Here is a 15,363-nt window from a genome sequence, read left to right on the forward strand (position 1 = left end):
AACGGTTGCTAGTCACCGCATCAATTATCCAATAATTAATTTCAGCCGTTAGATTGAATAAGCAAGCATCCAACGACTTTGTTAAATAAGGATAAAAACTATGGTACGATACTGCAGTTGCAACATAGATGGATCCCACAAACAAATAAATATCAATTTTCTTGAGATTTCTTTTAATAAAAGAAGGAGGCAGAGGAGAAAATCATAAAAGCATCTGGCGCGAATTGTTGATGAAGAAGATGACGAAAGATTTATGATTTGGGTATTAACTAACTTCCTTATATATATGTATGTCTAATTTTTTAGTCCTAATATTGATTGGCTAGTTGTTTCTGACATTTTTTCCCACATAACTAATTCTTCTTGTAAGGAAAGAAATCTAATAATATTGTCATCTTTATCCTTATTTAGTTATGGAATAAAAGAGTTCAATTTTTCTCTATAATTTATAATTTATTATTAAATTAATTTAATCACTAAGGGTATATAAATTATTTAACTTCATTCATATTTTCAAAATATTTAAATTTTATAACTAACATCAAAATTATAAGTAAAATGATCAAATGACATATAAAGTTAATATCATTATAACTGTAGAAGCATTTGAACCTATTTTTAAAACATGAGAGACAATTTCGTTTAATTTTTTCTAAATAATAAGAACAGTCCTCATTTTTCTGTTTTAAAGAATGTCTTTTGTGAATGTGTGGTCTTCTGTAAAATTGAAATTGTAATCCGTTATCTAAAAAACGCAATGAATATTTTAAATAAGCTACTTGAAAATTTTAAAACGCAATGAAAATTTTTCAGATTCTGGCGAAATAGAAACTTTGTCCAATTGCTTCTCAGATTTGAAAAGTGCAGGCAACGGACAGCTACTTGTCCTCAATAATTCATAGGAGCGACGTCGGTTTGATACCTCCTAAAATTATTTCGATTATAAGGGGAAAAAATACGGAATTGAAAGTATATTATATTTGAGCTGTTTTCGGAATGATTTGAGTGCTCTCTAGAAGGAACTAGAGTGCTCTAGCGATTGCACAGCTTTATTTATTTTACTTTTTCTCTTTTCGCTTTTAAATGTTAAAAAATCTATGCGGCGTGGGCCGTATTTCCGCAATTTATTATTTAATCAAATTGTAAAGTGATCGTTAGATCTAATCCAATGGCCAAAAATACTCTCTTGTATTATAACTATAATTCAAGCTCATAATTTAATAATAATATTAAATTATCAACTCGTACAAATTAATAACTTTTGTAAATTTCAACAAATTTTAGATTTTAGATTAGAACACACATATATGTACACACACATATATATTAAACAATAAACACAGACAAAAATTAATGCTATTTTATACAACATAAATGGCCCCTGTTCCAAATTAAAATATTGGCATTAATTGCATTTGGCAAGGACAGACAATGAATAACTTGTTTTCAATAATTAACAAGATGAAAGGGGATCCAAACACAGGTTGAATGACATCTCTTACCTTTTTGTAAATGACGACTTTTCTCTAATTGGCACTTGCAGTAGTTAAATTTTAAAGGGGCCGATAGCTCTCTACTAAGTATTAATTTGTCAAAATCTGAAGAATCATGACTTTTTTTTTTAATGAGATCTTCTTATTTTTAATTTTTACTTTCAAACTTCTATATAGGGCTATCCATGATATTATATTTTAAGCTGAAACTTTTTCGAATGCTAAATTACGGACAACACAACTGAATAAATATGTCGATATCTATTTAAACTTTAAATTTTTCAAATAGGGTGTCACTGATGTTATTTGATGAAAATACAGTCAGATCACACTTATAATTATACCATTGAAAACCGAAAGCGAAGGGAAAATTTTTTCATGACTAAATTATAGATCCTCAGTCTCATTAGTTTTTCACTATCGTCAAGCAAGCTCTTATTAGCTTGCAAAGGGCATTAAACCCTTCATCAACACTTTTTCAAAGACCAATTTTGTCATAAAACAAGCATAAAAAAATAAATCTAATTGGTTAAAATAATTATAAATAAATTATTTAAAAAATAAAAAGAATTAAATTTTAAATGAATTATAATTTTTTTTTATTCTTTATTTTGTATTTATTAATTTAATTATAGAATAAGTTCATTTAATGTTTATATTTTTAAATTTTAATTATACTTTATAATAAATATTGAAAATTTAACATCAATGGGAGAACTTGTCCTAATAAAAAATAATTTCCTTTATCTTTAGAATTTTATATCAAACCTAGAAATAGTAGGAAAGCCCATATGGGCAATGCGAACCAAGCTTTGTCCTACTCGAGAGTGAGGCGAGCCAGATCCAGGCTTCAGTAGTACATTTGATAAGCCTGGGCATGGGAAGCCCTAATTTTATTGAAAAAGTTTTAAAATATTAATTATATTGAATAATTATATTTACTTATCCACCTCTTACATATGTTAGGAATTTTAAACCTTTAGCTTCAACTTTTCAAGCCTAATTTTATTATAATAAAATTTTAAAAATTATAAATTTATCAAAAAAATTAAAAAAAAATTAAAAAAAATTAAAAAATACAAACTCTTGGCTTTCTATGCCCAGATCAAATAGTCCTTAGTCATTACACTCCCCTCTCCCTCCAATTCCTCTCCTTAATTCTTCTTTCCTTTCCTTTTTATTTTTCCTCTCATTTATTCAAACCAAGCACTACCATAAAATATTAACCCAAATTTTGTTAGAATTTTAGTATATCACCCAACAACCATCTATAATTTTAGTATGTTAGATAGTGTAGAGGAAAAGAAATTCCATATTAGACAAAATTGAAAAATAAAATATTAGTTAAAAAATATTCTCAAATTTGCATCGATTTGTGCATAGTAGTGACCGCCTTCTCAATTGCTTCCAACCATTGATTAGAGAGATCCTTGAGTAGCAGCAAAGTGTTTACCCTTTTGGTGCAATTTATTATTTATACCCCAAATTAAAATCCTTGATATAAAAAGGAAAACTCTAAGTTACATTTCATGTAACTTACACTCACGATATAAAAAGATATTGTTCTTTCACAAAAGAAAAAAGGGTCAAAATGTAGAAAGAAATTTCTCTCTTTAATTTTGAGAGAAATTTTTTTCTATTGTTAGTTGTTTATAGTAGTAATAAAGACACCCATATATCAAGTGCAGATTGAATTTGAGTCATAACTTGAAAAATCGTTGGTGATAGATCATGATCTAATAAGATCATCGATGACAGATCATAATCTAATAAGATTAGTGGTGAAGGATTGTGACTTCAAAGGCTAAATTACTTAGTTAAATTACTTCTACGAGAAAGTAAAGGTATGATTTCTAGATTATGATAATTTCATATAATGTATGGGAACTTCAATCTAAATATTTATAATATAAAACTATTTTTAACCAACAATTCCTACATATAGTTTGATGAAATCATATATAGAGATGATATAATTATTTCAAAGTAAGTTTATTTTCAAAAAACTATTATCCATTTACTAAGTTCACAAAGTTTCATACTCATTCTATTTTTCTATATTCTTCATCCCCCCCAGCCCAAAACCTAAACAAGAGATTCGCAGGCACACGAGAGACCTAGTGATAAGAGATATTTTGAGTTATTCCCACTTGATGGTCCTAGGATTGACATATGTTATTATTATGACATTTTGGATTGTATAACTATATTTTGATTAGATGATTAAGGATGATTAATGTATGTTGACATTAGAATGGTTGGGTGATATTTGGTGTTATAGTTGAGGAGATTGATTGATGAATTTGGTTGAATAATGAACTATTTCAGAAGTGTTTATTTTATACATTTGCGGCTTTGGAAAAGTTATAAATGTAGGGGAAACTTTGCCCCATTTTTTCGGCAAATTCATATTAATTAGTTTATTACTAGTCAAGTTAGATGATAAATAGACAAATTCACCTTTAGAATTCGAGCGGGTCGTTTCATCTAATTCTTTTATCTTTATCTAGGATTGTAGTGTCCAAAAATTAAGTAAATAATTATTAGTATTAATTTGATTGGATTATTATGGTTATTGATTTATTTTCATATTTCATTGTTAAATTTTTTTATTATGTCATTCACTATAAGAAAAATAATAATAGATGACTGACACTTTATGATAAAAATCGCTATATCATAAGAGTATGACAGGGTTGTGATAAAATTATTGTCTATCAAATGATTAATGATGTACTTGTGATATAATTTGTGTTTATTGAGAATTTATGATAGGATAGTGATAAAAATATACTCTATCAAAAACTTTGTGATAGAATTTTAACATTGACCGTGTTTGACCAAATTTTAAATTAATATTTTATTAAAATAAAAATAAAATCAAAACAGGGCTTTTAGACTAAGACATAAAATTTTCTCATGTCACGGAACTCACTTAGTCTGTTAGTTAGTCACTTATTGCTCACCACATAACGCATGCCACTCATCAACTAACACTGTGAAATCAATGCCACTATGATTTCAGTATTCAAATAGTGTTCTTGCTGTCGTTAGAACACTGATGACAACTACGATGACGAAGCACGCGCAAAACTAGGCCACAAGTCTCACCAAGTTACGCTTCCATGTCACCACAACTCCACATCACTGTCACTCAAAGCCAGGCCAAGCCGCCGCTGCTCTGAGGTAAATTTTCCGTTCATAGGACTTGCATTGCTTTTCATCATAGAAGATCGAGTAAATTCATTTTCGTATGTGTTGATTTTTGTTTTGAGATTGTGATAGCGATTTCCGTTTTGATGGATTTGAATTTAGATTCTCAGAGAAATACGTGAGATTGTAAATAGATTTTAAATTGATTAAGTTGTTAGGTCTTCTAAATTTTGTCAATTTTTTCCTTTTTTTTCTGATTTTTGGGCTGGATTCATGGTTATTTCTCAAATTATCTCTACTGACATGCTAAAGCTTAAGCTATTAAATGTTCATGTACATTCAAGTGCTTATGTCTATGCCGAATGCATCTTGAACGTATGAACTTTGCATTTTGATGATATTATTCAGCAGTCTTTTCTTTATTGGGGCTAATATTGGTATTTTCTGGACTGAAAAAAAATTAGACGAAATAATAGTTTCTAACGAAGCCTACTAGGTGTTTGATGGAATGCATTAAAGAAAAAAAATTGCCTTAGTTTTTATTTTGTGGCATATTCTGTTGAATCTTTCATTTTAATTTTTAGTTTTTGTAGGTTGAACATACATCTTTGATAAAGTGACTACATGAAAAGGTTTTTAATTAACACTTTCATAAGTGGATTGTAATTGTCATGTTATCTATGCAACATGTCCAGAGATTAACTTTGTTATTTGGCCCCAAAACTGCAAGGAATTAGAATACGGCAACTAACATTTGTAAGGTAATCTAATGTCTCTGTTTATACCTGGAGCTCATATTATAAGTAAGCTAGTTGATTTGTTTTGTGTCTTATTATTCTTGTATTCTATATTCGATATATGTAGTTATTGCAGGAACTTATTAACTTGGATTTGGCTTTGGATTTTTATATGGAATAACTTTTTGTCCTCTTTATTTCACTTCTTTAAACACCTGTCTCTTCCTTTTGCACATATGTTTAACACTCTTTTTCTATTCAATGATACCCAAAAATAATTGATATTATCTAAGTATTTGAAATTTTATCTCAAGAATTATAATTGTACTAGAAATTAAAAATTGAGTAGCTTTTTTAAGCAAAGATGTTGACAGTGTTTGTTTTAGCCAAAAGAATAATCAGTGCTTTGGAAGAAAGAGGAAAAACATTGTTTCTGTGGTTTATATTTTCTAGAGCGTATTTACAAAAACTTGCTAATGGTAACGACATTCGCTGGAGTTGTTTTTGGGTTCTTTGTAGGAGTATTACAAAGGTATTCACTGAAAAAGCATATAATAGACAGTTAAGCTGTTGTAAAAGGGTATTCACTGAATAAGATAAGAGACCCAGCTTTCTGTCTTGTTCTTGCATCTCAGTTTTCAGACAATTGTAAACTATTTTCTGTAACTCCCTGGTCTTCATTGTGCCTTTGGGTAACTCTTTTCTAATTTGTTGCATTAAATATTATGGGTTCACTTAATCATTTAAATTTAGTAGTTTATGAGTTATGTTAGGTGACATAGAAAACAAGTGTGGTTTCTTAAGCTATTTGGAATATTTTAATTGCTACTGCTTCACTGTTATTGTAAAGATGTTTACCTTAATTCTTCATTGGGTGCATCATATTCATGACCCCTTATTCTCTTTTGAAACTGCAAAATGATTCAAGCTGCCAAAGTTTTTTAAGTATTTTGAGAATGAACTTGGAGCAACTGTGATATTTGGATTATTTGCAATATCTTGGGTCATTCTACGATTAATATTCTTCCTCTTTTGGGTCATCAAATGTACAAGTTTTTCCTGCATGATAAATGATTTGATGCCACCTTATTTGGTCGTCTAGCAGTTTCTTTGGCTTATTTGCTTTTTTGATTTGCATTTTCCAACTATGATCTTTAGTTCTACTTGAACTTATCATATATACTTTCATTTACTACTTGTTCAATACAATGTTGCCGACGCTCTTTGTGGTCCAGATATGCTGGTGGGTTCTCATATCCTCAATGATCTGGAGACAGCTGAAAAGTGGTCAACTTAGGGAAGATATAAGATCTGGTAAGCATTTTGATGCTTCCATTATCAGTTTGATTCATTTAGTGTCATCAATTATTCCCAGTAGTCTTTCTCCCTCTGTGGAAATAATCATTGTTTTTGCTTTGATAGTTTGCAGGAAACTTGATCCCATATAATAGTTTTGCTAGAACTTAATTAGTTATATTCACATGTGCCTAAGCCTTAGCCATATTTAAGTTCTTGTTTCAAAACCTAGATAAAATGAACTTATAATTGGATATTAATTGTAAATCAAACAAAAGGGTAAAGGAATTAATTAGTTATATTCACATATGCCTAAGCTTTGAAGGAAAGTTAGCTGCCTTTATGGGTACCCTTTTGGTTCCACATTTTATTGCCGCAAAGAATTAATTAAAGTTACATCAGAAACTTGAAAGTTTTACTTTAATAGATAATTCTTTACAATGATACTATTGGCTTTAGTCAATTGGTGTTGCACCTGCAGGTTGAGAGAAACTGCTGGACTTAATAGGAATTTATCTACTGGAATTTCACTGAGAATATGGGAGAAGTCTTGCACTACAAGATTTGACGGCTTCATAGCTTGTAAAATTTAAAGCATTTGCTGGAGTTAATTGTTGGATACAAGTGTTTTTGGATGGTGTTATTAATATAAAGTGTTTTTAGACTTGATAGAATGTATAATTTAACTTTTGGTTTATATTGAATTTGTGATTAAATTCATATGCAGGAATGCATAAATTTAAATAAAATAATTTAGAATTTCTTTTAATATAAATTTAGATCCTGTGACAAAAAAAAATCAGTCATAAATTATGTCGCAAACAAAATAATTAATGATAAAAAATTTTAATTATTAATTCCATCACAAACAAAATAGTTTAACCACTAAAATTAATTGGATAATAATGTACGTGTAAAAGATAATTTTTCCGCCAAAATTTAAGATAAAATTTAATTTTCGCGCCAAAAAATTAATTAAAATATTCATTTTTTAAGATGACTGGCATATGAATTCGTAACATAATTATAAGTTAATGACATTTTTTTCTATCATAAAAGAGTGATAGATACATAGATAATAGATAAATTTACTGTCATCCACCCCTTTTGTGATAGTTTTTTTCAGTCAACTATTGCCAGTTTTCTTATAGTGATTATTATTGTTATTGTTATTTATTACTATTACAAACATTTAGTATTAGTATTGATACTATATTGGCGCTTGTATTTATTTGTAGTTGGGCCTAATTTTTGCGAAGCCCATTTTAGTCATTTTCATCCAACTCATTAACTAATAGCAGGCATAAAATAGAAATTGACGATAAAATAAGAGCTAACTTTTTTTTCCACCTTTGGTCGGCCATGAACGTTCAAGTTAGAGTATAAACTTAACAGTTATTGAGTTTTATCTATGTGATTAAGGATTGGAAAGTTTTGATTCTTGAGCTTATTGTATGAGTTTTATGCGTACTATGTGTTGGGGGATTGTTGATTAAATGAAAATCAAGAGGATTAAGGGGATGTGCTGAATTTTTTGTAACAGTCACCCATTCTGAAAATTATGTAAATCTATTTTTTGAGTTATAATTTTTTTTTTATATCTATCGAAACTAGACATCTTGAGGGTTATATAAAATTTTGTTTCAACTAAAAATGATTTCTATTCCATTTTTAATGAATTTTTGAATTAGGACTTGTGGTTATAGAAAATGACATTTCTATAGTGCTGTAAGATGGGAAAAAAATGTTTAAATTGATCAAACCGTCTCAAAAAATTATGAAACTTCTCAAATTTACTCTTTTGATGTCTATTACTTCATATCCAAGATTGGGATGCTAATTCATTGTATTTGAATTTTTCTGAATTAATGAGTAAAGGCATATCCAAAATTGGGCTCCAATTTGCAGATGTTTTATTCAGTGACTTCAGTCCTCTTTAATTTGTATTACTCTCATATTTTGCCCTATTGAATCACATTTCTGGATAAGATACATTACTATCATGACATGTTTTCTTTCTTCTTTTTTTTCTTCTTTTTGTGTATGGTCTTAATTCGGTTTAAGTAAAAACCAAATATTATGCAAAAACTAGGGTAGTTCAGGAATATATTTGTTATCATATTCAAACATACATAAAAAACTATAAACACATCAAAATATAAATACAATAACTACACAATTTTTTAGTAATTGGTCTCAAATTATCCAATAATAGATAAAGTTTGTTGGTATCAATGAATAATACTTTTGACCTAAAAATTTCAATCATTATATTGCATAGCTCAACAAACAAAAATTTGCATCTCAATTTGAGATGTTGAAATAACTATTAGCATTTTAGTTAAATAAACTAATATGGTGCAATATAGTCTAAAATAAAAGATAACTTACTTGAATACACTGATTATTGTAGCTTCCTCAAACATATGTTAAGTGGGGAGAAACCAATTCCAACCGGCCTAAAGGTAAAACAATATAACTTTATGTTATATTACGAAAGCAAATAATTAATGTAACCAATAAATATATAGATGAATTGAAATGGCAGAGAAAGTCCGTTTGACCGGAAGCTGGCCCAAGCTTAGGTGTTTCGGATTGGGTACGGAGCATGTTTTATAAATACTCAGGCCGAACTCAGACTTTTTAGATGAAGCCTGAGCCCGGTCTGAATGCAAGAGAAATGATTAAAAGGTTACAAAAATGATCTTGGTGACTTTCTGAAAAGAAAGATAAGGATTAAGAATCATATCCAAATATTAGCTTATGGAAGTACAGAGTAGTTTAGCCAATAATAAATGAAGTAATTGTTAGCTTATGGAGGGAATCCGTTTTTAAATAATTAAGCAAAATTATGTGACCACATTAGATTAATTCATTATGAAGAAAAAAATGTTTTCATAACAAATGACTTAACATGTCGGATATTATCCGAGAATATAAAAGAAACTAGTCGTACAATAACATCTTCTATTAAACTATTTAATTACCTCAGAAAATGGGTTGTTGCAGCTTGTTTCTTCAGAAGTTTTTTAAGGTAGACAAAACCAAGAAGCATTCAAGGGAAAACAAAAAACGGAGGTTCTTTAATTTGCAGGATGAAAATAGTCTTTATGAATAATAGAAACAAAACCAAAGTAAGAACTGATCATGATTGAAATGCCTGCTATGTATATACATATAACTTAAACAACAGATTTAATGTAGCCAAAAACCGACAATATTTGATGAAGCAAGGAATCAAATGGGTGTGCAACGTAGCAAGCAAGACAATGAATCAAGGAATAAAGGGAAGAATATAGCTAGTTTGAAGTATTAATTAAGCAAGAATATATGAATTATATGAAAAGAAAAATAATAAATTACAAATTTTAAGTTACTTATTGGGGTACTAATTAAAAAAAGAAAAAGAAAGAGAAAAAAAAAGTTGCTTATTGAGGTAGACGTATAGATTCTTCTTCTCTTCATGATATCATCTCTTATACAAAATTATTTCTTCATGAGGGTATTGGTACCTTCTCGCCTTAAATTGGACATAAATGTAAAAATTTTAAAAAATTTTATTTGGTGGGGAGAATAACAATGACCTTACTTGGGGTTTTAATTTGTAGAAAATATTAATATTAACTAGGGAAATTATTATTCGTATACCCTATATTTGTTATGTTATCAAAAATACTACAACACTTTGAGGGTGTATCAATCGTCCACCCTTAGTTCACAAAATGTATCAGCCGACCACCAAACAGTTAGTTGCCGTTTGAAAGTTAATGGAATTACAGTGAATTGACGATTTTATCCTTAAAAATTATCACTTGTATACCCTTAAATTCTCTTTTTATCACTTGTATACCCTTAAATTATCACGTGTATCATATGAAAAGACCAAATTACCATTCTGACGTCATCATACTTAAACGGCAACTAACGGTTTGGTGGTCAGCTAATACATTTTGTCAACTTAGGGTGGACGATTGATACACCCTCAAAGTGTTGTAGTATTTTTTATAATGGAGTAAACTAAGGGTATACAAATGATAATTTCCTTATTAACTAACCAATGAACTGTATATTGTGTCCGACTGTTTGGTAAATGCAATGTGCCGCCGAAAACAGCCATTATATAATATGTATATGTTGGTTCTAAATGTACTTAGATGGACACGCTTTAGTGACTCGGCTCACCTAGGAATTTTTTTGTCATTACATCAGCTATGGATTGAAATGTCAAAAGTGTCCTTTATTATTGTGTAGTACATTTTCAATGAAAAATAAAAATTAACCTACCGTTAATAAGTTACGTAACACATCAGTTTATAAACAAATTTTTTATATCTTGAAATTATTTATAAGACAAAATTAGTAGTCTCCCTCTGTGGAAAATACCAAAATTAAGTATGTTTTTATTGATTTTTTTTTTAAGTATAAAGCATAACTGATAAATAGTGCTCATTTCAAGTGGTGAATTTACATTGATGTTATCTCAGGTGATGTATGAAATATGCATATCAACTTTATAAGTGAATGTATGAGTACTCATTCACTAAATTTTTTTGTTATTATTTTATTTTTAGAATTAATTTGGTAAATTAATTTTTTTCCTTTTTCATTAATGTCCCCAAAAATGTTGCAAGGATCTTAATGTAAGGATCTACCTATGTTACAACAGTGGTACCGTACCATAATTTTTGTCCTCATCTAATATAACCATCGGATTTAAAAGTAACTAATCGAATGGAGAAGAGATGGTCACGTTTGTGTTGGATAAGACCGGAGAAATCGATTAAGAAAAAGTAAATTTGGATGTGTGACGAAACACGGTGACTCACCTCTCTCCAAACGCAAGATTACTATTATCAAGAAGGAAATTTGAGGAATTTATGAAGTCCAGGTGAAAATCGAAGGAAGCCCCTGCCAAAGGCCAAATGGATGAAGGGACAATCTTCTGCACCGTTTTCTTTTCTAACACTCCTCTTTCTCTATATTCATAAATCCTGACCAAATTTTCTCGCTCATCAAACATCAAAAGATATCTCAAATCATTTCATGGTGGACTTCTTTAATTTGTTCATTTCTCTACAGTCTTGCGCAACTTTAATTTATCTCATGCGGCAATTTAATTTTTTTTTATTTTATTCTGAAAATCAAATTGAATTATTGTCGCAGTGACGTATGTATGTTGGGTTTCTTCACATCTTCCTCATTGGCTTGAAGTTTTGTTCACTGAAAAGTTCTTCCACGCTTGCATAATTCACGAAGACGAAAGAAAAAAAATGAAAATAACATATATTTCTTGGACAATTGCGCTAGATCGATTTGAGATGAAATCAGTTCCATTGATGCAGTACCAACAAACTTTCTCACTACAAGCTCGCAAATGATATTACATTAAAACGCTACCGACTCCAACAGTTGCAGGTTGCTGCATCAATTATCTAATAATTAATTTCAGCCATTAGATTGACCAGTAAAACATCCAACGACTAGCTGAATAAAGACAAAAACCGTGGTATGGTACCACTATTATAACATAGGTGGATCCTTAATATAAAAGTAAAAAAAAAAAAAGGGTTGGAGTATACATAATTAAACCATAGATGTTTTAAAGTATTTATTCACAATGTTAAAACTAAACGGACATTTTAAAATATAAGAATTAAACAAAAATTTACTTTTATTAAAATTAGTATATTATTATAATAACTGTGTGATGTGGATGCTATTTCAATCGCCGACAACGTTCAAGGTTGGAGAATAATAGAGATCTTCACTGTTGTGACCATCGAAGAAGTTGAAGATCTACATCAAGTAGGGCATCTGTTCAAAAAACTTCAAAAGAACTAAATTACACATGAATTGAATAATTTAATGTTTTATTTTCTTTAATCTCATGCATTACCAAAAAAAGTTCCAATATGCGCAATTACACAGTTGGAGGTAGAAATAGGTAGGGCCAATGGTTTTAGTAATTAAGTCTCCGTTAATAAATTATTCTCATTTTTTGCGGTGAGACCTTTTAATTTCTCATTTGTTGCGACTTCTCCTCTAGTTGCCATCTCATTTTTGAGAAATTTTAGAAAATATTACACGTATTATATCTATTTAATACATGTATGACATGTGTGCACTAATTAAATTTAACTACTAATTACATGGTGATTTTTAAAGTGCACAAATATCATACAATAATTAATTAGGTGTAATATTTTTATTGTAGTCTAAAAAGTAGAACCTTCTCTCTTTCTCTTAATTTGCTACTTCAGTTGCAATCTATCTCTCTTCTTTATTACTATTATAACTCATGAACTTAGCTTTAAAATTTGTCCAATACACAAATATGAGGATGTCTTTATTCTTTTTATTTTATTTTACAATTTGCTTGCTCTACTTAGTAAATGTAATTACTTAATAAATTTAATTTTATCATTTTAAATGACCATTTATTTTAAATATATTATGTATTCGAAAATATATTATATGATACATATCTAATGTTTTAGCGAAAGGATCGCAGACAAGAGGGTTAAATTCTCGATAGATTCCATATATATGTGTGTATGTATTTGAAAGGGCTAAAAATTGAATTTATCTTTGTTCACCCTCTGCGTTTTTAAATAAATTAAAATAAAAAAATAAATGGAAACGTAATTTAAAATAAATAGAAACATCGTGGAAAATTTTTTAATAAACTAAAAACACAGGGGCATACAAGATAACATTCACGAGCGACTCACCAAACTAGGGTTTTAGGCTTTATAAATCAATCCCTTCGTTTCGTCTCCTCATTTGGAAAACCAGCAGTCGCCAGTCGCAGGCCAACGTGCGCTCTCCGCTAAGGTTTTTTTTTGGGTTCACGTCGCTTATTTGATTTCGATTCAGTTCATAAGTTAACTTTTCAATTTGGATTATAATGTCGTGCTTTTTTTTAGGTAAAAAAGAGTAAATATTTGAACAAACAACAAGAAGACAATGTCAGGGTTAGTACTTACTCTCCTCTTTATCGTGTGCTTCTGTTTTGTGTTTGGCTTCGTGGATTTTGTGAAAGAATAGATTTTGTTTCGTTATCCGAAAGTATCTTGTGTATTATCTTATGTAGCCTAATCCACTTTATTGCTGTATGTTGTTCTTGGTTTTGTATTTTTAATTTAATTTAATTTTTTTGTATGTAATAGGTAATTAGATTGATTTTATGTATTGGGTTCTTGGGTTTTGAATGAGATGTGTTGGTTTTCTGTTATACGTAGAGATGTGTTTCAGTTCCTTGGCATTGTTGAATATGGCAAATGAAGATTTTGAAACTTGTGAAGATAAGCGTAACTTTGTGATGTAATACTTTTATGAGGGATGATTTAGGAGCTTTGGGTTGGTTACTGACTTTCTGATTTTGATCTCTAATGCTTTGCAGTGATGAGGCTGCCCCTGCTGTTGAGACAGCACCTCCTGCCCCCCTTGGTGAGGCAATGGATCTGATGACGGCTTTGCAGGTTGTGTTGAGAAAATCACTTGCTCATGGTGGTCTTGCTCGTGGCCTTCATGAAGGTGCCAAAGTGATTGAAAAGCATGCTGCCCAGCTCTGTGTATTGGCTGAGGATTGTAACCAACCTGACTATGTGAAATTGGTCAAGGCACTCTGTGCTGACCATAACGTAAGCTTGTTGACGGTTCCCAGTGCCAAGACCCTCGGCGAGTGGGCTGGTGTAAGTATTTAATGCATTAAAAAAAAAATTTCTTTAATGTTGGACCTGCAGTGTTAATTTCTTTGTTGGTGATTGTGTTCTTCACTTTGCATATATTTTTTTTAAAAATCATGATGTTTCTCTAATGTTGCCTGCCTGTGTTATTTTGTTTGTTGGTGATTTTGTTCTTTGCTTTGCGAATCATGTCAGTCTTGAACATAACACACTGTGTCGCTGATGCGCCTCCGGTTTCTTGCTAACCATAGATGCTATGTAATGTTTGCCATGTGGGTGTGAGTTGAGTGACAAAGGCATAATTGTTGTCAATAGAAATACAATCTTATGCAAGTGTTTGTTCGGAGCTCAAGTTGTCATTCACTCTCAGTTGAAATACTTGCAACCAATCTTTTGTGGTGGAATGCATTTTTTGGTAGTGGCAACTAAGTTTGCGCACTTTAATGTTTGACCCTCTCTGTGATACAGTTGTGCAAGATTGACTCAGAGGGAAAGGCCAGGAAGGTTGTGGGTTGTTCCTGTGTTGTTGTGAAGGTAAGAATTGTAATCCATAGAAGCATTTTCATGATGTTTCATTGCAATGGGTTGTCATCTGACCTGGTTTTACATTTGCCTGTTTGTTTTCAGGATTTCGGAGAGGAAAGCGATGGTCTTAACGTTGTTCAGCAGCACATCAAGTCTCACTGAGTAGCAGTGATGGATTCGTAGTTCAACTTTTATATTTATAGAGAGGGCCTTGTCTTTTTTCTGTCAAATTGTGTTTGGTTGTCTCACTCCAAGGAGATTTTGTGTTCGTTAGTTGCTATTACTTTTAGTACTTTTGTTCCTCAATCCTTTATTGCAACTGAAAACATCAATCCTTTTCTATATTTTTGCTGGATTGAATCTTTTCAAAGTGAAACTCATTTGTGGTTTTGAGCCAAATATGAAACTCAGTACTGTTAAAATTTGTTTCAGCATCGTACTCTACGCGTTCCATTATACATTTTTATAGAC

The 15,363-nt window shown here is 30.3% G+C and overlaps 1 protein-coding gene and 1 long non-coding RNA gene across 2 annotated transcripts; both read left to right on the plus strand.

Moving 5' to 3' along the window:
- The first annotated feature begins 4,449 nt into the window (after nucleotides 1-4,449).
- LOC18036188 lies at nucleotides 4,450-7,345 on the plus strand. The gene is made up of 3 exons (XR_002904647.1): nucleotides 4,450-4,679; nucleotides 6,619-6,697; nucleotides 7,161-7,345. It is a non-coding gene; the product is annotated as an uncharacterized LOC18036188 (long non-coding RNA).
- A 6,062-nt stretch (nucleotides 7,346-13,407) lies between these two features.
- Nucleotides 13,408-15,323, plus strand: LOC18037391 (40S ribosomal protein S12). The gene is made up of 5 exons (XM_006427547.2): nucleotides 13,408-13,513; nucleotides 13,606-13,653; nucleotides 14,082-14,373; nucleotides 14,836-14,901; nucleotides 14,995-15,323. Exons 2-5 carry the CDS (start codon nucleotides 13,646-13,648, stop codon nucleotides 15,052-15,054), a joined length of 426 nt encoding a protein of 141 aa, XP_006427610.1. The 5' UTR covers nucleotides 13,408-13,513; nucleotides 13,606-13,645; the 3' UTR covers nucleotides 15,055-15,323.
- The last annotated feature ends 40 nt before the right edge of the window (nucleotides 15,324-15,363 follow it).

The sequence above is a fragment of the Citrus clementina genome, unplaced genomic scaffold, assembly GCF_000493195.1.
Source record: "Citrus clementina cultivar Clemenules unplaced genomic scaffold, Citrus_clementina_v1.0 scaffold_7, whole genome shotgun sequence".
In the NCBI taxonomy this organism is placed as follows: domain Eukaryota; kingdom Viridiplantae; phylum Streptophyta; class Magnoliopsida; order Sapindales; family Rutaceae; genus Citrus; species Citrus x clementina.